At 42.1% G+C, this 21,923-nt stretch overlaps 2 protein-coding genes across 2 annotated transcripts; both read right to left on the bottom strand.

Annotated features, from left to right (window-relative positions):
* Positions 1 to 1,026: 1,026 nt before the first annotated feature.
* On the bottom strand, positions 1,027 to 3,887 carry LOC124999337 (thrombomodulin-like). Its single transcript, XM_047574209.1, has one exon. It carries the CDS (start codon positions 3,557 to 3,559, stop codon positions 1,901 to 1,903), a length of 1,659 nt encoding a protein of 552 aa, XP_047430165.1. The 5' UTR covers positions 3,560 to 3,887; the 3' UTR covers positions 1,027 to 1,900.
* A 787-nt stretch (positions 3,888 to 4,674) lies between these two features.
* On the bottom strand, positions 4,675 to 7,469 carry LOC124999338 (thrombomodulin-like). Its single transcript, XM_047574211.1, has one exon. It carries the CDS (start codon positions 7,312 to 7,314, stop codon positions 5,794 to 5,796), a length of 1,521 nt encoding a protein of 506 aa, XP_047430167.1. The 5' UTR covers positions 7,315 to 7,469; the 3' UTR covers positions 4,675 to 5,793.
* Between the last annotated feature and the right edge of the window lie 14,454 nt (positions 7,470 to 21,923).

Below are 21,923 nucleotides of genomic sequence, written 5' to 3' on the forward strand. Positions count from 1 at the left end.
TCTCTGCAGCTACTCAGAGCTAGACTATAAAGATGCATAAAATGCAAGCCCTCAGTAAAGAACAAGCATCTGAAAATGATACTAAAGTCTTTCACGTAGCCTTTCTGCCTTTGTGGTACTTCTACTTCTACTGTTTGTATGAGCACTGTTTCTGTGGTGGAAGGTTATTACTGAACATACATGTTAACGTGTTAAGGAACTACACTTACATACTTTTCCAAGAAATTGGTGCTGTTGTTTAGTGTGTTTTTCAGGTGCTGCGACTCAACTCCGACACATTCATATGACATTTTAAATGTAAAAGAAATCCTCCAATTTTCTACACAAAAGGTCAGAAATATAATATATATTTGTATCTAATCCTTTTCACATTCACTTCTTCATTCATTACGATTTCATCGGTGACACTCCGAAGGGTGCCATGAGCCACCAGTAGGTTAACTGGATTAAACTGTCTATTAAACCCGATACCTGATTTTAAAATTGTTTCACTGTCACCATTAAGGGACAAAAGTGTCCGCTTCATAAAACCCCTAAAATAGCACATGTTAATATTTTTTTTCCATTTTTTTTTCCATAAATCTTTTAATCCACTCTTACACTAATCATAAATACCAGGAGTTTGATTCATTTCTGACTTTTAATACTGTATATGCCATGTTTGTGATGGCATAAAGAAAAAAAACACCACAAAAATTGAAATATTTTCAATAATCCAAATGCAAAGTGGATTTGTCCTGGGGGGAATTATCGGGGGCCATGGACATGTCAGTGATTAGTAGCAACATTGAGTTTTATTTTTATTGATTTAAAACATAACTCCCATTCAAACCCAATGAAACTGCAGTTGGAAGCGGCTTTTTTTCACATTCAGACTGATTCACCCCATCTTTCAAGACGGAGGATAAAACATATCGTTGAAAACCCTCAATTACACACATAGACACTGCCTCTTGCCCTGTGTCGGCTGGGATTTGGCTCCAGCTCCTCTAAAGGTCAAGTTATAACAGATAATGGACAGACCGATATCTTTATTATCTTTATTGTCATTACAGTGAAATGCAGATGGCACAAATCCATTTGATGCCTAGGGTCGAATGAATTACATTTTCTGCAGTTTAAAATATTTTTGACACATTAGGCAGATTTTCCTGTATTAACATAACTCAGTTTTCCTCACTGACCACTGATGCTTCGATATACTTTTAAATTAAATTTTATTTGATGGCATTGTTTTGTTCTTGAGTTTTTATGCTTTATTTCTGTTTGGTGCATCCACGCGAATATCGAGTCCAAAGGTTTACCATCAGAACATTGAATTGTCACAAGACGGTCAGTGTCATTTCCTTCTCCCGTCAGTGGTTTTAATGTTGTGGCTGATGTACATAAAAAAATTAATTACACGTGGACAGGATGTTGTCCCATCTCGTCCACTTGTAATTTATTTTTTTCTCCACATGGTGGCGCAGCCAGCTTAAACAACAACAACAACGGTCAAAGAACAGACACCATTTTCTTATTTTTTTCTTTAATTTTTTTTAATTATTATTATTGATATCCCAGCATCATCTTTAAAAAAAAAAAAGTTCAAGTTCTTCGTCGTTTTCATTACACGGCATGTGTCGTGTGTGTGTGTTATCAGAACATTAACTGAAAGCAGTCTTCAAAGGTAGAGGATACCTTTCCTTAAGGAAAATGGTGATGTATGTGTAATATGTATCGTATGTATCCTTATCCTTATCCTTATCCTTCATAGCATCAGTATACTAATATCGCACCTGCGAAACCTGTACCCTCCAAAACACTGTTCTGTTTTAGAGCGTTCACCTGTACATTCACATGTCGAGCACGAACTGTCTCTGAAAATAGATTTCTGTTTCTAAACAAATGTCTATGTCTATCAATTATCACTAGTCACCTGGCGTAAGCCGTGGGCCTCTTCCTCTGTCGCTTTGAGTGCACTCTCCATCTTCCCTCTGCGGCTCAGCATGTGATGGGCCAGAAAAACCACCACCACGAGAAAAAGCACCGTGCAAACTATTATTGCCACAAGACCCCCCACTGTCACCGCAGAGGAGGGCTGAAGAGTAGGACCAGGTGAAGAGTGGATGTTCGGATGTGTGGGGACGCTTGGCTGCGTGGTCATCCCGGAGCCCTCTCCTCCTGCGTCTGTGTCATCATCATCGATTTTGACGCACTTGTATCCGTCTAGAAGTCTTTTTCCGGGAGAGCACAAGCACAGATAGCTTCCGAATGTGTTCCTACATTTCTCATCACAATAAGAGTGATCGCACTCATTGATGTCTATGCAAACAGAACCGCCGGGTCTCTCCTCTAATAGAAAGCCGTCAGGACAGTAGCAGTGGAACCTGTTGTTTGGGTCGCACTCTGCGGTGCACTCCTGCGCCGCGCAGTGAAGTTCGCACTTACCCGGCGACTCTGGGTCCACTCTAAAACCGTCATAGCACGAGCAGCTGTAGCTCCCAGGGGTGTTGATGCATTTGTGCTCACACGGAGCAGAAGTGCACTCGTCCTCGTCCTCGCACTCTCCTTCTTTCATTATGTATCCGGGCTTGCAGACGCACTCAAACCGGCCGACGGTGTTGACGCACATGAGGTTCTCCCCGGGGCACTGCCGCTTGTCCGCGCAGTCGTTGACGTCCAAGCACGATCTGCCGTCATCCCCCAGCTGAAAGCCGTGGTCGCAGGCGCACTCGTAAGAGCCTCCAACTTCATAGCAGAAGTGGTCGCAGCGCAGGGCCAGGCACGGCTCGTCAGTCACCTGCACCTCGCAGGTCACTTCATTTACAGTGTTGACGGTTTTTCCCGGCGGGCAGTAGCAGGACGGGGCTTTATCGGGGCCCACTCCGCATCTATATTCGCACCCGCCTTCATTGATGTCGCAGCTCCAGGGGGCTGGCAGCCAGCTTTCGGAAAAACAGATGTGTCGCTTCCCAGACGGCCTTTGAATAGCGGTGCTTCCAGGAGGCAAAGAGAGCACGTCTTCCCCGGAAAACCCGTATGGAGTTACGTAGAAGACAGTCTCGTTCGGTGCAGCTGGAAAGCGCATACATGGTTCACTGAAGCTGTATTCACAGAGAAACCCGGCCACGTGTTCTTCACACGGCGCCTGGGTCCATTTAAACTCGTCCTCTGGGGAAAGTGAGACGCAGCGAGGAGCAGAGCAGCCGCTGTCGAAATCTGACCGCCAGTTGGAGTAGTCGCTCTTGCTGTCTTTGGTTACCCACTGGAAGCCATTGAGCCCAGAAGCAGCGGCGGGGTCTGGGCAGCCGGACGGCAGATGTAAACCTATCCAGAATTTTCCCGTTAAGGTCCCCAACAACATGGAAAGAACATCGTGCGCCACAGAGGAGCGCACTGTCATTAAATGCCCGCCTTTGTCTTCACACTGAGTTTGTGCGGTCAAGAAGTTGGTTGGATCCGGAAACACAGTGAAACACTCGTTCCCAATGCAGCATCCGTTATTCGTCTCTGCCCCGCCGGCTCTTCCCCCCGAGAAAACCAACACGACGACACCCACCCACGTAACATTATTCATGTTTGAACTTCGGTTGCTTCTTTTTAAGTTCTTGTTCGTGTCGCCAGTCTATTTGCTTTAAGTTTGTTTGAGAAACTGTTGTGCTCGTATTTATAAAACCCCAACTCCATAATATTGTTCCCACGGAGGAAGGGAGTTCCTCTTAAAGTCACTTCTGCGCGCTGTCCCTCTGCACTCATGAGCTCGGCAAGGCACATCCCCGCTTTACGCACGGCTTTTACGCACGTACGCATCCAATCCGCGCGCACGCAAGGGGGGCTTTAACCCAACGCCCCCTGTTTTCAGTAGTTCCTCCCAACTCCACTCTGTCCACCACGTCAGTAGAATCAGGAGTTCGCTCTGTGCCCAGACTTAAACCCTAGTTTTCCTGGAAGGGAGTTCAACGTTACTTTTCATCCAGCAACTTCTCCGAACATGAACTCATATCTTTAATTAGTGTAAAGAAAAAAATTAAAATGTTTTCAAACGTTAAGACCACTTTTCTGAAATGCAGCTTCTTCTTTTTTTTCTTTAAAAAAAAAAAATAAATAAAAAAATAATTTACATTTTCTGCTTGTACTGAGGCTGAGCTACCTTAACATATAGGGAGTTTACTTTAACTACATCATATGAAATCTGAGATAACTGACAATGCACTTCTGAAGTACCATGCACTCTTGTTTGCATGTATGTTTTACCTGGATGCAAGAATGAATGAATCTTCTAATGTATGCTGCTCTCTCCTTTTCTGTTGATCTACCAGGTGAGCTGGTTCACCCCTCTGTATGAGCTGGGTTCTGCTCATGTGGACGCTAAAGGGGACGGTTTTCTTTGCCACTGAGAGTCTCAGTCTCGGGTAAAACATTTTGAATCGACTTTATGAATCGAAACGAAGGGGATGAATATTACCACCCTCACTGAACAGCACTGGTAAAAAGCCTCAGAAAGAAAACAGAATAAGTGAAAGCAGGAGTTTAAATACGTGGGCTATTGCGTGTGTCACACGAGCAGTTTGCGAACTGAACACGGTTTTGCAGCAGTTTGTTTCGCTGGATTCTGAAAAACAATTAAAACTAAGTCAAAGCATGCTACTACATTTAAAAGGGGAAGATGCAGGAAAATACTGAACAAATATATAGCATGTATCATCATTTAATATCGACACCACAAAGTGAGAGCTTGTAGCTGGACTGTTACACAGTGGTTAAACATTTTCAGGAGGTGTTCCTTTACATAGGTAGACCATAGACCATAGCAGAACATTCACGTTTTACATTCATGTCAGTGTGATCTGTCAATATATGTCTGTCACACAGTAAAGTGTGGTACATTCACTCTCATGTACATTTCAGTGTAGTAAATTCACTCTCGTGTACATTTCAGTGTAAGCAGTTATTGAGCAGGTTAACTCCTCAGCAACAACCGAGATAATGCTCTAATACACGTAGTTAGACTAAACTGTAAATCCATTAATACTGAGTTATCATTGTGGTATTTACAAGTTTTTTTTTATCATAGCTAAAGTGGTTCATTATGGCACAAATCACTACATAAAGAGCCACATGTGTGATGAAACCACTTTGCAACTGACTATATCCTTTTGGAGAAATAAGTCACTGGGTGGACCCGTGAGCCCGTCACTGACTTTTTACATCAGTCCGTCAACTTTTCAGGAGAATGCTAGAGTTTGTTTTTGATTTCACGCTAGTCCGCTCTAAATCCAAATCACAGCTTTGAGTAAGCATCAGTTTCACAGTGAATGACCAGCAGGTAATGAACTTCTGGCTGAAACTGAATCTCTTTAGATCCTTTCTCCAAGTTTCAAAGTGTAAAGACAAAAATAGTGTTTATGGCAACTGATAATGATAATACATCACTTCAGATATACGAGATGGGATTTGAATTCTGCAGAATTATATCATGGGCTTGTTGGAAGCTGCACTGTAATTAGAGAAAATAACCATTTAAGTACCATTATTTCTAGAATTTGGAGTCTTCTTCTTTGTTTTTATTTTAGAGCTGTATAAATTGGTACAACCAAGGAGGTCTTTTTTTCTTCAGCACAATACCAAATCACTGACTCCCTGAAGAAAGTTATTAAAGACACTTTGTCGTTACAATCCCAACTCCGAAATCCCAACTTTGTTGTTAAATGCAGTGATGTATACCATGGAATTACAGTGCAAGATTGATGAAGTCCCACTCTAGGCCTCTCTGTGGAGAAAACAGCTATACAAAGACGGTCCATGCCTCCGTTACAATCTTTGTGAGTCATTTCGGATCTGTTTGTCAAAGGAAAACCTCTTGTACGTGTCCGTGGTCACCTGCTGCAGATAGAAAATGTCGATATCGGGGGGTTTGAAGGTGTAAAGATGAATTGTTTTGCAACGTTTGGACATGCTTCGGGCCAGGAAGTACAGCAGCACCACACACAGCACCATGAACACGGAGATGCCCAACACGCTGCCGGTCTTGATGTAAGAGGGCAGTGTAGCTGGCTGAATGGTGGCCGGGATACTGGCTCGCGGGATGACCTCGGTGGATGAACCCGATCCATCCTCCTTATAATCCTCTTTCACACACTTGTTCCTCCCCTGCAGCCAGAACCCTTCGTCGCACAAACACCTGTAACTACCATACGTATTTTCACACCTGTGATCACACATTGGCTGGTGCTCACATTCATTTATGTCAGTGCAAATGGTCGTGTTGTCCCTCATGTCTGAGACATAGCCATCGGGGCAGAAGCACTGGTCCGTGGAATGCGGGCATGAGGCCGGGCAGTCTCTCTCAGTGCAGTCTTGCTCACACTTTGTAGGATCTTTGTCTGACACCTTGAACCCCTTCCTGCAAAAACACTGGTAAACCCCGTTGAACTTGCGACAGTCCATGTGCTCACACTTTGAACAGATGGAGACATTCACACATTGTCCATTTTCTCTTTCGAAATCGTCTATGCACTCACATTTAAATTCTCCCTGGATTTTTGTACATTTCTCACCCTCAGCTGTGCAGGGGTTCCTCTCTTCGCACACATTCACCTTCTGCTGCACATTCTCGTAGCTCTTCTCGTCCTTTGCCAGCTTGTAGTTCTTGGCGCCATCCGATGTGCAGGTGATGTTGTTCGCGTGGATAATCTGTCCTTCGGGACAAGCACAGGTGTCTGTGGCGGGGCTGCAGCTCTCCTCACATCCGCCGCCCATCACCTCACATTTCCAGGGAGCTCGTTGCCAGCCGGAGGAGGGTGCGCACATGTACCTCGCGTCCAGGTGCTCACCGCCAGCCTTTCTCGTTTCAGCCCACATCCCCAGTGGAAACGTCTCTGAATCGGTCACCTCAAATCCCGTAGTCGTCCTGTACCTCACCTCCGCGCCCGCTGGAGCCTGTAAACGACTGCAGCTTTCCCCATGGTTATAATGGCACAGAAATCCGTCCAGTTTGGTGCCGCACGGCTCCCACGACGCCGCCACGCTCCGTCCCTTCATCACGGAGACGGCGGAGCAGTTTTCCGCTCCTGCCGTGAAGGTGTTGTGCACCCAGTATTTTTTGGCGAGCCCACGTACTGCACTCGTTAATCCCTTCGTGTCTTCTTCAGGCCTAAACTTGAACAAATCTCCGTGCGTGTCTTCGCAGGCTTTCTTTGAATCTTGGAAGTCTCCCAGAGTTTCGAAGGAACACAGTTTCCCGGTGCAATGTCCGCTCCGACAGAGGATCCCCTCCAGCAGCGCGCAGAGGAGAAGCACACAGGACAGCAGCGCTTGTGCTGTAGAGTTCATGATGCCGATAATAAAAAGGCCTCTGCGTTTGACCAACCGAAACTATCGTCGCTACTGGAAGTTTAGTGATGCCCCCATTTATAGGCCTCAGACTCTCTCTCACTCGCCCTTTTTTTTCTTTTTCTTTTCCTGAACGCGAGGAAGTGAGGGAGGCAGTTCCGTCCTGGCCATTGGTTTAAAGCCCCGGCCTGATTACTCAACCCCGGCTCTCCAGAAAGTCAGCCTTATCTCAAAGAGACTGGCCCTTCAAAACGTGAAGAGAGCGAACATAATTCCGCAATCCTCTCCACAAGCGACCCTTAAATGTTTGTACTGAAAGTTTACACTGTATCTCAAATTAAGACATACAAGTCTCACTAAGGGATAGACATCTATAGGTAAAATGTTCTGAGGCAGAGCCCAGTAAATGCCCTTCATGTTTCACATTGCTTCAAATACAGCCTCTTAACATAAACAGAACATTGATTAACCTCTTTGTCCCTATGCCTATTTGTCTGCCTTATGTCATTTTTTCGTAGAAAATGAAAATAAATGGGTTGTATCGTATTATATCTAAGGCCTGTATGAATAATTATGAATAATTTTGGTCACCTGTGACACCTGTGAGATTGCTACAAAAGTATTTGAATAAAGATATATGTTACCTCGTCAGAGAAAATTTACCTGGAACAAAGTAGAAAATATACATTTCTGTTCTCGCCAAAAAATAAATAAATAAAATAAAACACATTATTTAGAGTAAAAACCACCCCTGATATGTGGTTTAAAAGCCCAGTTCAAATATGAATTAGTAATGTAAAATCTGATGAGTAACTGTGCAAACGTAGATGATAAAAAGGTGAATCTGAACAATTTTGGATGTTTTAGCCCATTTATGTCCAGGAGGAACCACCAGTTGTGTCTTTTGTCACATTTTGGCGCCATATGTGCCATTTGACTTTTCTCAGGTAGCAGTCTGACAAACTAATTTTGTTTCACTGATATATCAATAAATACAAATACAACAGTTTTGACTCATTCACCCAGACCGTGTCTAAGAGGAGGCCTTCAGTGAAACTCAAAGGAGAATATTTCAACAACAAATTGGTCACTTTTAATGACTGACACCTCTATCAGCCAATCATTGTGGCTACAAACGTCTTTAAAGACAGCTGTCAGGGCAGCAGAATCACTTTGACGACTGGCTGGTGGAGCATTTGTCTGTTCAAGAGGCAGACATTTCTCCCAGGGGCTGGTGGAGACCAAAATGGAGATAAAATAAGAGGACATTAAAGTCTATGTCCAGGAACAGGACCTGAAATGAATGCAAATGTCAGTCTGTTAAGAAGATGAGTAAAAACCCATGTTTAGTGTCTTTGCCTTATCAGTTTTATAAGGTTATGATGCTTAGTTCTGAGTAAGTTCTGCTGCCTCTGATGAATGCAGCACGAAAGACAGTTTTGAATTTGCAACTCTTACTTTCAACTTACTATTTTTACCTTGCATTACCTTCCCTGGAATAATAGAATAATCTTGTCCTTTCAAGAAGAACTCCTTCCAGGACAGAGAGTGACTCATGGATTAAGGTGGACGAACAACCCCAAAGTATAAAAATAACTGCAGAAACAATTGTCTGCGTTATGGTCAATCTAAATCAGGCATCGGACTTAAGCTACTCAACGGTTTTGCTCTGATTGTCAGCGCTTCCCTCAGGGTGGCGGCAGCCTAGGCGTCAAAGAGGGAGTTACAGGACACGGAAACAAACTGTGACTATATTATATAAACGTGCTGCCGTGGACTATTGTTGTTGCTTGAGCGTTTCCAGGGGCAGTTCTCTGCCGATCTGAAGGAATTCTGATTGATTCCCTCCCAGAGTGACTCAGTGAATGCCATAAGTGATCTCTGAGTGCAATAAAGCATAAGATCACGAGGAAATAATGATGTACTGTAAATGAGTTTCAGCTTCAGTGATCTGAAGTGACACATGAGGTGCTAATCTCAATGCTATTTCAGTCCCTGCTTATTTCCGCTTATGAATTGGGTTGGGTTTGATGGAATGGGGTGGAGGGGATGTGGCCAACGCATAAAGGGAAGGAATCCTTTGTTCCCGACGTACAAAAAAAAATAATCATTAGACTGTTTATATTTGATTAGCAAACGATTTTTTTTTTAAAGTCTGACCTTCGCCAGCATGTCTAGCAACAGGCGGCATGGATTTAGTGTGATACGCAGTTCTGTGTATGAAGTCGGCCTGGCGACAAAAAACGGGGAAGCTGGTCTCTGTAAATATTTTCGCTATATATATCTTCAATGCAGGGCTTACCCAGGAGAGCGTTCAAGATTGTCCTAACAACCTTCCAAATCAAATCTGTTCTTTCCAGTCTTGTCATTTGCTGTGTTTCGTCAGTTTAACTATGTGATTCACTTTATTTGACCGGGTTTGGTGCCACGAACAACGTCCTCTGTACAGTCTTGTTTTTAATCCAATCCAGTTTCTAAAGTATTCTGTCTTCAGTACTCCAGGAGGCAAATATTATACTTGAAATTACAAACCCTGTGTTACACAGCGCTGTATTAAGAAATTGAAATTAGAATAGATGGATAGACAGGTACTTTATTTATCCCGTGGTGAAATTCGGCATCCTGTAGTAGCATTACACACAGACGGGAAGAATTAAAAGTATGAACTGAATAAAACATACAAGTATATACAAATATACAATGTTATACAAAATACAACATATACAACAATATATTTTATATTACAACAATAAAATATAAACTATATTCACATCTATAGATATATTATGCAATAATATAGATATGAAGATATGTGGTAATAAACAAATAAAGAGAAATATATAATGAAATAATAATAAAAAATGTATATGTACTCTATAATTTAATCTGCTGATTATTTTCTATATTCATTGCTTTATATTAAATTTTGAGTTAAACTGCATGAAATCCAAATCAGTGAATAACTGTTTTATTTTTATAAATCAACCTTTGATTTTCGTTATTTATTTATTTATTATTTTCTCTCCACTGACTAGTAATCTAACTAGCTGATTAGCTTTAAATGCACTGAATAAAATAATTGGCATTTCATGAACGGGCTCGCTCTGCATGTCCATAATCATTTTGAGTATGTTTTTGCTGCTAATGCTCGTGAACTGTGAATCTCTGCAACTCGCTCGCTCGAGTTTCAGAAAGGTGCGTGTCGGCAGCGGTTTGGCCTTGCTAATTTCCTGCAACCTTCAAAAGGCTTCACACATCCTACTGCCAGCTCAGTGTTGGGTGCGACTGTTGATCATGTGGTGGAATATTACGGATTGACATACGCAGCCCACCTTCACATCCATAGCCTGCACCCAATGACCCATGTCACTGCGCAAAAAAAACGTTTTTGTAAAAAGGATTTTGTAACAGCTGTGTTACTAGTAGTTTACGCACAAAACCTCCGTGTCATTGGATTAGATGATACAATGCTGTAAACATTTATCAGACACAGATGTGCATCACCACTACGCTATAGCTTTTACATGGAAAGACTAAAACGTAAGAAAGGAGGTTCTGGCTTTAGTAACGGACATAAATTATAGGGAGTGGTACAAAACTATGGATGACCTCACGTATATTTCATTTCAGCACTTTAGATTAACTGTGTGTGAGTGCTTTATGCAGACCTTTCTTTCCAGCAGAAAGTTTTTCTGACTGAATTCTGCCTCAGGTTTTAAGCCTTTCATTTATCTGCTTTCTCCTATACCTAGTTTTAGTCTATTAGTTTTATATTTCCATGTTTTTGTTGATGTATTTGTTCATTTGTTTTCACTGTACTGTGAATGAACTGGCTGAGACTCAGAGCTTTGAGGTTTGATCCCAGGAGCATGCTGCGTTATGGGTCACTGAGTGCTTTCAGTACAAATACTCTAAGTAGAAAAGCACTACATAAATGCATGAACATTTACTGTTAGTGTTACTCGAGCTGTTTTTCTGTTGCAACCTGAAAATATTTAGTGAATCCTGCGTGTTTCTAGAAAGAGAGGAAGAGAGGCCGCGCCTTAGTTGTTATCATTGAATGTTTGTCTTCATCCCGGACAGCCTTCTTGACTCTCTGTACAGGCATAAAAGGCTTTACTGTGAAGAGGATGATATGAAGATACCACGATGCCAGCATGTTGATGAAACTCCTTTTCTACTTTAGACCCTCTGTGTTATCTTCTTCACCTTTTCACCTCTTTTCTCCTGAAATGAGCTCAGTTTCAGCCTGAACCACTCCGCTCATTTCCAAGCCACGTGCGCGCCATTTTCACATTAATTGCACCCAGCTTCCCAGTAGAAACTTTTACTGTTGTGGCTCGCATGAAGTCGCTCCAGTTACTTTCAGATCCTTGCGGTTTGTCCACCTCAGTTCTTTCACTGCTGACGTACCCCTGCCCGAATTAAAGCTGAGGACTGGCACATTAAAGCAGTTTCCATTATTTTCTTACAAGTAGAATGTGCTAATGCACCAAGCCAGAGGAACAAACAACGTACACTGTGTGTCCAGACACTTAGCATCTGGGGCTTGACAGTGCTGACATTTGAAAGGAGTGTGCCCAAGAATCCAAAATGGAGGGAGCTATTTACTGAAACCAGTGTTTCACCGGTTACTCTTCAGTCAAAGTAAATCTTGCGCCACAGTCGAGAGACAAATGGAACAAATGTGTCTCCTGAGTATGAATAAACATTTTGCACTAAAGAGGGGTTGGAGAGGGGACTCGCACGCTAACTGACCATTAGCATGTCTGTTAGTTGGGAAACCTTAATTTTAACCTTTTATTTATTTATTTATTTGGAACAAAATTGTATCCAAATTCCACATGGAAGTGAAGAGTGCTATTGCTAGCCTAGCTAACTTGCGTGTTAACAGCCATATTGGGTTAGCTTTTATTTGTGGGGCAAAATTGTGGGGGAAAATTAAAAATACATAAAAATGTCTAATCAACCAAGGATTTTGCGACCCCTGTTGAAGACCTATGGTCTAGAGAACATTTTAAACATTATTTTAATAATATAAATTAGAACCATGAACTATTCTAATAAAAAGCTAGATGCAAAAGGTAAGTTTTTAAGTTTGTATATACCAAAATAACGAGTCCAACTGTTTTTTTCTGCAGACTAACCGCTCCAAGAACCCGAAACACCAGTGGAACAATAGCGGGGGACCTGAGAGGCCCTCCTGGTTCATCCCTCAGAGCAGGTTCACTGCCGGTTTAATGGCAGTTGCCAGTGACCTTGAGATACAGTGAGAAGCTATAGAGCGTGAAAGTGCTATCATGAGCGGAGGAGGAAAAAGGAGGCGTTTCCTGGGATGAAGGGAAGCGGAGCTAAGGTTTACTCGCCCATGGCCTCACACACACATTATCATATCAGCACACACAGAAGCACACACAGGAACCTAATCAACTATCCTCTGCCACAGAAATACATGCAGCCATGCCAGTGTGCGTGTTTTTCAAACTCACTCTCTCTCACACATACGCACACCCTGGCACACAACTTTGTTTTATCTGAGGTCCCGTGCCCACCCAAACCCAGAGGAATTGACTAAGCTACTAAGCAATGAGGGGCTGACACACAGAGGAGCTTTCCTGTCCCTCCAGGGAGTGGTTGTTCTTTATCACACCACGCTGATAGGATATTCAGAAACCTGTAAGAACAATTTACTGGTTTCCTGAAACAACAATAAAACTTAAAGAAAATATACAACTTCCGGTTTTCAGAACAGTATCAGCTCTTAATATACTGTACCATCCACTGTACAGTTGGTCACATAAGCTATACAGAGCTTTTTTGTTATTTTTTTATTTTATTTTTTTTTTTTTATATAGTAGCTTTGCCTAGAAGTCTTCAAGACTTCACAGGTACACTGAATCTGCCCAGTTCCTATTACTTTTTCCATAAGTGACACATCACTATCGTGGAATGTAATTGTAATTACTAAATTATGGTTTACATCAGAATAGCTTGTGTCCTGATTTGGATCATATCCAGTGTGTCTCCATTCTTCGGAGACTTCCCCTTCCACCTTTTGTTCAGGTTTGATTTTTTTCTTCTTGGTTTCTTCTTCGTCATATTTACTGTTTGCCCGTAGGGGTGCTACTCTACCACAGAATAACACCTTAGTAAGCCAGACAGTTCAATTCGAAGGGCTTTATTCCTCCCTCATATTTCCAGTTAATTCACAAATTAAAAAACATACAAAAAAAAGGCTAGTCTGTATAGGACCAACAAGAGCCAGGGGACTGATGCGCAGTTTATACTTCTGCGCCAGTTTGACAACACATACCAACAAGAGCTGTAATATGTTCACTTGGCAGTAGCGTGTTTCTCCATTTCGACAATTTTCGAATTGATTTGATAAAGGAAAGGTTAAGTGAGGAGGTTCAGAGGTTTATATGACCCATCTACGGCTAAATTTCTGCAAAACTCCTGTGAAGCAGGAAGTGAAACGTTAAAATTAAAATTAAACTGACAGGCCAAGACACAGCGGCGGCTGGGCACCACTTTGGGTGATGTTGAGCCAGAGCCAGACTGACAAGTGCACAAGTATATACGGTGTATACAGGTGAAAATTGGCTTTCTTTTCTGGCTCGCACCAGCATAGGCAACGTACGTGCGTTACGTCGTCTGTGTCCCACAGAGGTAGACAGTCCGTATACAAGTCACCACTTATTGTAACACGGCTGCTCAACAGTCTCATCTAAAACCCATTCCTAGCTACTTTTGTGTATTGTAAATAGTTTTTAAACTGAGGTTAACAACTCTTTCTAGTCAGTCCTTTTGACATAAGAACATGGAACAGCATAAAAGTTACTAGTACTGAATACTAAAAAGAGATTATCTAAGCGTCTTAAGCAAAGCTTATTTCAAAGCTAAAGAGGAACAAATAATCCCTCTATTGCAGTGTTTTGGACACCCAGATCTTACCTGTGACCTCTGTGTGTGCAATCTCATTCCAAATTCCGCAAAAACTGCAAGAATTAGTTCCAATGTAAACGTCAGGAAGGCTCCTTCAGCATCATCATTGAGCTCACAGGAAATGACTTCATTAAAATTGAGGAAAACCTCTGTCTGCCTTGTGCTGCTGTCACAATCAGGGGTTATGATACTATTGTGACACAAGAGGCTTTTGTCATGTCTTATACATTGCTAGGGAGAGGATGACCCATACTGTGATGCATCAGACAAGCCTCAGTTGGTGGAGTGGTCAGAGTTAGTGGAGCAGTGTGGCAATCAACATCACTTAAAGATTTACCTTAGAAAAGTGAACATTTCACCACCCGTCCACGTAGCCTCTAAAGTCCTTAGTGAGCAGTGACAGTTTAGGTTTTAATTCGGAACATCGGTGGGTGATGCCCACCTGGAAACTCACATGACAAGGGACTGATAAACACCTAATGCACGCCTTTATTTTAGAGGAATTGTTCCGATATATCTTGGATATATCTTCTTTTTATTTTCACAATTCCAGTTTTATAATGACCTATTATACTGGTCAGAAACTCTAATATAATAATAATAATAATAATTTAATAAAACACTAGACCGAGTTTAATATAGAACAAATAATCAGTAGGGGGTCCCATCAGTTTGGTGGTCCTTGGCCTGAACAGCAATGAAGACCCCTGGTGTGCATTGTTGTCCTCAGCAGAGTGTCCCTTGTCCCTCAGTTGTAGATGGAGTGCTGAGTTTTGTTTCCCCAATGTACAGGTCTGTGCATTCTTGTGTATATATTTGGGCGTTATTGATCTGTGCTGTATTACATGTGGGGTTTGGGTTACTTATTTTATCTTTTTTTTTTCAAGCTGCTTTTAGGATAATATGAAGCAACATGTTCTTCTATACATCAATAGAGCTGTGACATCACACACAAAAAAAAGATTCTCTAGGTAACTGTTGTAATCTTAACACGCACAACAGAGTGAAGCAACTCACTGTCAAAAAAGTTCCTGTCAAATATATTTTGGCTGCTTGACAAACCAACCTAGAAGCGATGAAAAGGCCGGTTAGGATTTTGAAATTCTGGCAGGGATGCAGCTTGCTTTCCTTCTCCATCCCCCTGTGACCTCTGAGGAACTTGCAGTGCGGATATTGTGCTTCACCATGTGAGACACACTGATAAATATTCAGAGTGTAGATCATGTCCTGTGTTGAGGTACGGGGGGCAAAAGGTAGAACTCTTGCCTCAATGGCAGGAAGTGCCCCATGGGGACTCCTGTGTGATCTCACAAGACTTTGGGTTAAACAAGCAAAATGCATTAGAGCATTGTGGTCTTTGTTTTCATTCCCTATTGGCTCTGTCTGGATCATGAATCAGAGAGTAGGGAGAACATAAACTCAAAAACTGTTTTGATGTCTGTCAGGACGATTTCATTGTTAGGCCGATAATCAAAATGAGATTATTAGTTCATTTCACCGACAGATAATTCAGTTGGTAAAAGAAAACAGACCAGCCCACGAGGATAACATTCTTGGCTCCTGTCACACAGGCACTGATGTATTTCCACATCATTTAAGCTCAAGCTCTGCCAGAGGTTATTAAAGACGTTTTGCACAGAACACAGGAAATTATTGCGTGAAAATATCAGCCTCTGGAGTTCCTGCCAATAAAGCTGATGTTTATTTTGTAATCTCTTTTAACTGTTTGAGATAAATGCCGTGACAGGAACCCCGAATCAACAGAGACGACACAGCTGGAGTCACGGTCTGAAAATGATCCCACATCTTGTAATTTGACGTCTGTCCACTCTGACTCGTCTTTTGCAGTAGCTGCTTTTTCCACACTTTTTCCACACCCCTTTTCCACTGAACTTGTCCATTGTTATTTTAATACAAAAGACTGCTTGACGAATACCATGTTTGTACATATCGCAGGATTTAAATGGCGCCTGTTACATTCAAGTCCTTGTCAAGCTAAGACTGATTACGCTAACCTGTGTCAGATAGATATCTCTCAGTGAGATGTATTTTAGGTCAGAGCTAAGGAGGAGGAGAAGCAAGGAAAGAGACAGATCATGGAGCAGCAAAGGTTATGAATGTAACCCTGGATCTGTGAATTCACCTTCTCTGGTGGTCGGGGAGAATGAAACCGAACCTAGGAAGAAGTCCAAGGAAAGTTTCTGCTGCTCCAGATAAAACAAAAACTTTCTGGTCTGAGAAGGGATGAGTGCAGTTTTAATGCCTCGGCATTCAGGAAACGCATTAAAAGTTTGGAAGGATTTTGTATGCTGGACTCAATGAAAATGGGTTTGGTCAATGATTGGTTGTTTTAAAATGATTTTCTTCTTCTACCTAGGATACATAATCTTGAACCACCGTGCTTTCAAATGATGCATAATCGAGGCTGATCCATTCAAAAATACTGCCCGTTTTTAGTGTTAAGGGGTTATCAATACACATTCTGTTGTTTCGGCTGGAAAATAGGTCTGATAATGTTTGTTTAAGAATGAATGCCTAGGAGGGATATGGTTGATGGCTATGACAAACCCAGGCCAGAGCATCCCCTTCTTTCCTCTGTTTTGTGGAATCCTCCAGCTGCTCTCTTCATGCCACAGTTAATTGCTGGAATTTACTGAACTGAACAGGCCTCGTTGCACATAAAGCCTCATTATTCTCAGTGCGTGTGTCTGTTAGAGAAGCAGAACACGAGCCAAGCAGAGGACTGTGTTCTCACAGAGACACCAAAGCTCCTGTCCCAGTCCCATCCCTGCTTCCTTGACACAGGAAAGCACAGCGAGACGTTGCTTTTTATTGCCCGTTGTCATTTTTGGCGTGAAAAACAGAGGAGGGACGTGTGTAGTCATAACGTGGATTTATCGGCACATGTCACTACTTACTCCGTTTCCTGCTATTGTGTTTCTCGCCAGAAAGGAGTAAAACTATGAGGTGCTTGAACACAGTGTCTGAAACATTCTGAGCCAACACAGAGAATTCTCCTTGTTTTCTTGTGCAGACAGATGCCTACCAGCATTTTAGATAAAGCTTACCCGAGCCTTACTTCTTACTTCGGGTTTCCTCACTAGTATACGGATGCAGTTTTAAGTTGTTATTATTAGAAACACAATTCACAATTAAAGTCTGATGGCCATGTTCTTTGTGATGCTGCTATTTCTGCAGTATTAGTCTAATATACATATAGATGGGACTTTTTCTTACACAGCATTCCTAACCAGAAGCTTATGGTGGCTAATGTTTTCTCCTGTTAGAGCCTGGACACAAAAAAACAACGTCAGAGATCTAGTTTTGACAAAAACATTGCCCCTGTATGTGGGTCAAAAAGTTAATTGCACTTGTGCACACCTAACACATCAGAGACTGGACATGAGTCTTCTGAGGGTGTCCTGTAAAGTCTGGCAACAGGTGTTGTTAGTGGGGGTCTTTGGGTCCCAAAGAGTTGAGTGGAGGCGCCTTGTGGATCAGGTTTGTTTCAGTTCATCACACATACTTGATACTTGATCAATTTGGGATCTAGTGGATTTGGAGGCCAGGTCAACACCTTGTGATGTTCTCCATGTATTTGTAGTTTTTCCTAAACCATTTTTGTGTTTGTGTCTGTGTCAGGGGATGACTGCTGCCATTAAGGAGTGTCATTACTATGGGGTAGGGGTGCCTGGTCTGGTCTGGTCTGGTCTAGGTGGGTGCTACATGCCTAGTAACATCCACATAAACGCCAGGTTCTTAAGTTTCCCAGCAGAACACTGAATTGTCACAATATGGTTATTTGCTTCTCCTGTCAGGAGGAAAAGCCTCTCCACACCGACAGGTGGCAGTAGTCTATATGTGTTACTCAAAAGAGGTAACCAGAAGAGTTAGGACTACCTAGGGAGCTATGAAGAGTTTCAAAACATCTGTGCGTCTCCTCATGTGTCTCTGCTTTTGTGATTTCCAATTCTCTTGTTGTGAACTGCTTATATAAGCTGAACAGTCACTGAGAGTGATCTCTCTCAACCAATAGTCTCTGCCAACAGGACGGTTGCAAAGGCACAGACAGTCTGACCAGCAGAAACAGTGCCAGACACACATAAAGGCTAGGGCCATTGACACTCACCACTGGCCTGGTATTGGCCAATGCTTTACTTGCCGTGTCACTGCCCTTAGCAACTTCTTAGTAGATTACCAAACCCGTGGCCAAATTGTAGCATATCTCAAGCCGGTGTGGCAGTGGTTTCTAAAACAAGTGATACCAAGCTAGCCTGCAAGGCAGTCACCTGCCCACAAAATTGGTCTAAGGTCACTGAAAACTAAATATGCCCCTGCAAAGGTCTGCCAAGATGATTACATTTCTTGGACAGGAATGTTGACAGCAATGTAGTCATCACATCACATGAGCGCCATGGAGTTGAATTTGTACACATCAAAATAGCTCTGATTAGTTGTAGGGCTATCCAGTTGCGTGGAGAGTTATTTTCTCTCTGTATTGGTTGAAACATGCCCCACACTAAAATCTAAATAGACCATGCTTTGAAAGTCATTGAGTCTTCTTCTGAAAATGACAGAGTCTGGGTACACCAGAACTGCCCCAAACTGCCCCTCTCTATTTTAAGTCACACTTCCTCCATTGACAATTTGGGTGGAAATCTGGATTTTTTTATGAATGTCATGTGCTTCTTTTGCAGCCACCCGCCCATATCAGCACTCTCCCACCTCCATGTTTTACAGTCAGTACTATGCAGTCTCTGTTCTGACCAAATTCATGCCAAACCTGCTGGACCCCATCTGATCCAGAATCATAATATATTTGTGTCTTTATCTGACCAAAGAATGTGCTGCCAATGTTCCTGTTTTCATGTTCTTTGGCGAAGTTTAATGTTTTGTGCCTTTTCTCATCAATGTTTTTTTTTCCGGTTTCTTTCTTTCTTTCTTTCTTTCTTTTGTTTTTTGCTGAAAAACAAACAAACCAAACTAACCACATGCGATGGTAATACTGCTAAACTGTAATTTGAAAAATGCCTCTACAAAAACAGGACAGTAGCGCTGGATAATTTTATAACAACTCCCAAAATAATGCTGATCTTGACAGATTGACTGCAAGGAAAATTTCATTGTTTTCAGCGCCACAAACTCAGCCTCCCCTGTGCCTCTTTGACAAGGCCACTAATGCCAGCGTTTCCCCTCAGTTTTCCTCTTCGTTGTTCCCAGTCCCACCTGGAAGGCTGCTGCTCTGTGACAGATGGCTGCATGGCAGAAGGGGCAGGAACACCCCCTTTCTGTTCTCCCTACGCCTGTGGTAAATAAGAAGACCCCTTGAGGAGACTGCATGGCACTCCGACAGAAATCTCCTGAACTTCCTGTGACCCGAGATACAAGAACAATTACAGTAAACGAAAGGTGGCTGTAAGTACCTGTCTCTCTCTCTCTCTCTCTCACTCTCAGTCTCACTTACACTCACATTTCATTTTATGGCCCCTTCCACTTTCCGTGCTCTACATGCAGTTATACATACACACAGTACATTTTGGGCTCTTTACGCACATTTTGTTCTATACACAGGAACACAAAAGTCAACACAGAACTATGATAACATTTGACCAACTGATTGTTTTCATGCTGCTTTCTGCCGTGAAACGAGAAAAGAAAGCAGGAAAGTGGAAGTCTGGAAATTAAACAGAATATAGAGCCACAGATTCAAAACATGAATCTTTCTGTCTTTCTTTCAACCTGTGTCTCATGCACAAGCACACAACAGCTCAGGGTTAAACAGTTCCCCTCCCTCCCGCCCCAATTAAAATAAACCAGCTATTTGTGTAACCCTTGACCGTGCAGTGCTCAGTCCCATCCCCAGATGTTGATGTGTGTACAAGTACATATGAAATTCTGAGGAGAGGCTTTCATATCCCAGAACAACTTTCGCAGTACCACAGACTTCACTGGAATCAGGGTGTACGACTCCCAGTGAGGCCGTGTGTCGATTTGATGAAAAGGTCTTGAACTAATTCATTTTGGTTTTTTTTCCATGACTGCGAAGCATCTAGAGGTCATGTCATGATTCGGGCAATTACTCCCACACATCCTGTGTTTGCGTCTCCACGGATTTGGGATATATCTCATCTCATCTTCCATACTGCTTAATCCTGCACTAGGGTCGCGGGGGTTGCTGGAGCCTATCCCAGCTGGCATTGGGCGAGAGGCGGGGTACATCCAGAACAAGTCGCTTGCCTTGATAATGTAAGGGTGTTTCTCATTTTGGAATATTTTTTCTTCAACATCGACCTGGGGGGGAACATCACTTTCCTTGGAAGGTTGAAATGGGAAGGGACTGGGTCTCTTGGAAATCTTCACTTACTCACAATGGACACGGCATGACTTCCCATAAAGCCCCTATCTAAAACAACCCTCTCCCCCTTTTTCTTCTTCAGGTTCTACTTCTTCAGTATTTACCGATACTATTGAATGCAGTTATCTGCTTAGACCGTCTCTGTTTGGAAATTGCTTCTGTCCAGCTGCCTGGTTCTGAGGCATTGTAATGAAGTACTTAAGCTGTCATGTTGCATATCAGCCATTAAGGACAAACATGCCTGACCTGTGTTAAATTACAATGCCAATTCAAATTCTGCAGAATGCATTTTCTTGTTTGAGTTAATATCATAAAGCATCTAATTCTTTAAATGAACACTTAAAGTGCAAAAAAAAAAAAAATACTGTTAATAGCGAACGTTCTTGTGTTGCAGCTCAATGTGCAACGTTATACGTTTATTGTAGTGAAAGCTTGTACTGATATTCCATGTAATCGTGAGGTGATTGCATTTCTTTGAAATCCTCTTGCTAAACATTCCAGTCAAACATAAATCAAAAAACAATATCTATAAAGTACTCCCCTATCCCATGACCCCCACCACCTCCCTCCCAACCCAAGATTCCCAGATTTTAATTTGTTACTTTCTACATTATTTTATTACATAGCAGGTGCAGGTGCACAACTTGTGTCTGTGTGAAGGCACCGTCTGACCTCTGGATGACTTCTGTTTCCTTCTGTTCCCATATATGATCACTCCCATGTTGTTTGTTGGTATTTCATTATTTTGGGATTCCCCTGCCCCCACAAAGACTAGCAGGTGTCTGTGTCTGCGGGAATCAAATGTTTCGGGAACACAGACAGTTCTAGTGACTGTGGTGAGGTCCCCTTCCCTTGAACTCTGTCACCTCTTTCACATATAAAATGCACAAAAACATGACATGTACATTCTCACAATTTGAAGATTCCATAAAACCACAATTTTCCTTTATTTGACCCACACTGGTAGATCTAAACTCCACCTGAATAGATACGGGTCAAATCTGACAGCCTCAGTGTGCAAAAATGTATAAAAAGTATAAATTAGCAAAATATTTTATTTGTATTTATTTTGGGCCACTTCAGGAAAAGTCATCAAATTTCAGGCTAAAAGAATGATGTTTAGGGAATTTTTACTGCAGTCAAAAGTCAAAACGGGTCAAATTGGACCCAAACAGTATGTTAGGGTTTAGTGACAATAAGTTAAGTTACAGTAAAACAAAAAAAAAAAGAAAGGAAAAATGAAAGAAAAAATGAAGTGAAAAAAAAATTAATAGCATTATTTCAAGTAAGCATGTGCATAGTTTTTCCT

The sequence above is a fragment of the Mugil cephalus genome, chromosome 21 (genome assembly GCF_022458985.1).
Source record: "Mugil cephalus isolate CIBA_MC_2020 chromosome 21, CIBA_Mcephalus_1.1, whole genome shotgun sequence".
Taxonomy (NCBI): domain Eukaryota; kingdom Metazoa; phylum Chordata; class Actinopteri; order Mugiliformes; family Mugilidae; genus Mugil; species Mugil cephalus.

Excerpts from the sequence above, each read along its gene's own strand:
- LOC124999337 (XM_047574209.1), bottom strand. The coding sequence starts at position 3,559 with ATGAATAATGTTACGTGGGTGGGTGTCGTCGTGTTGGTTTTCTCGGGG.
- LOC124999338 (XM_047574211.1), bottom strand. The coding sequence starts at position 7,314 with ATGAACTCTACAGCACAAGCGCTGCTGTCCTGTGTGCTTCTCCTCTGC.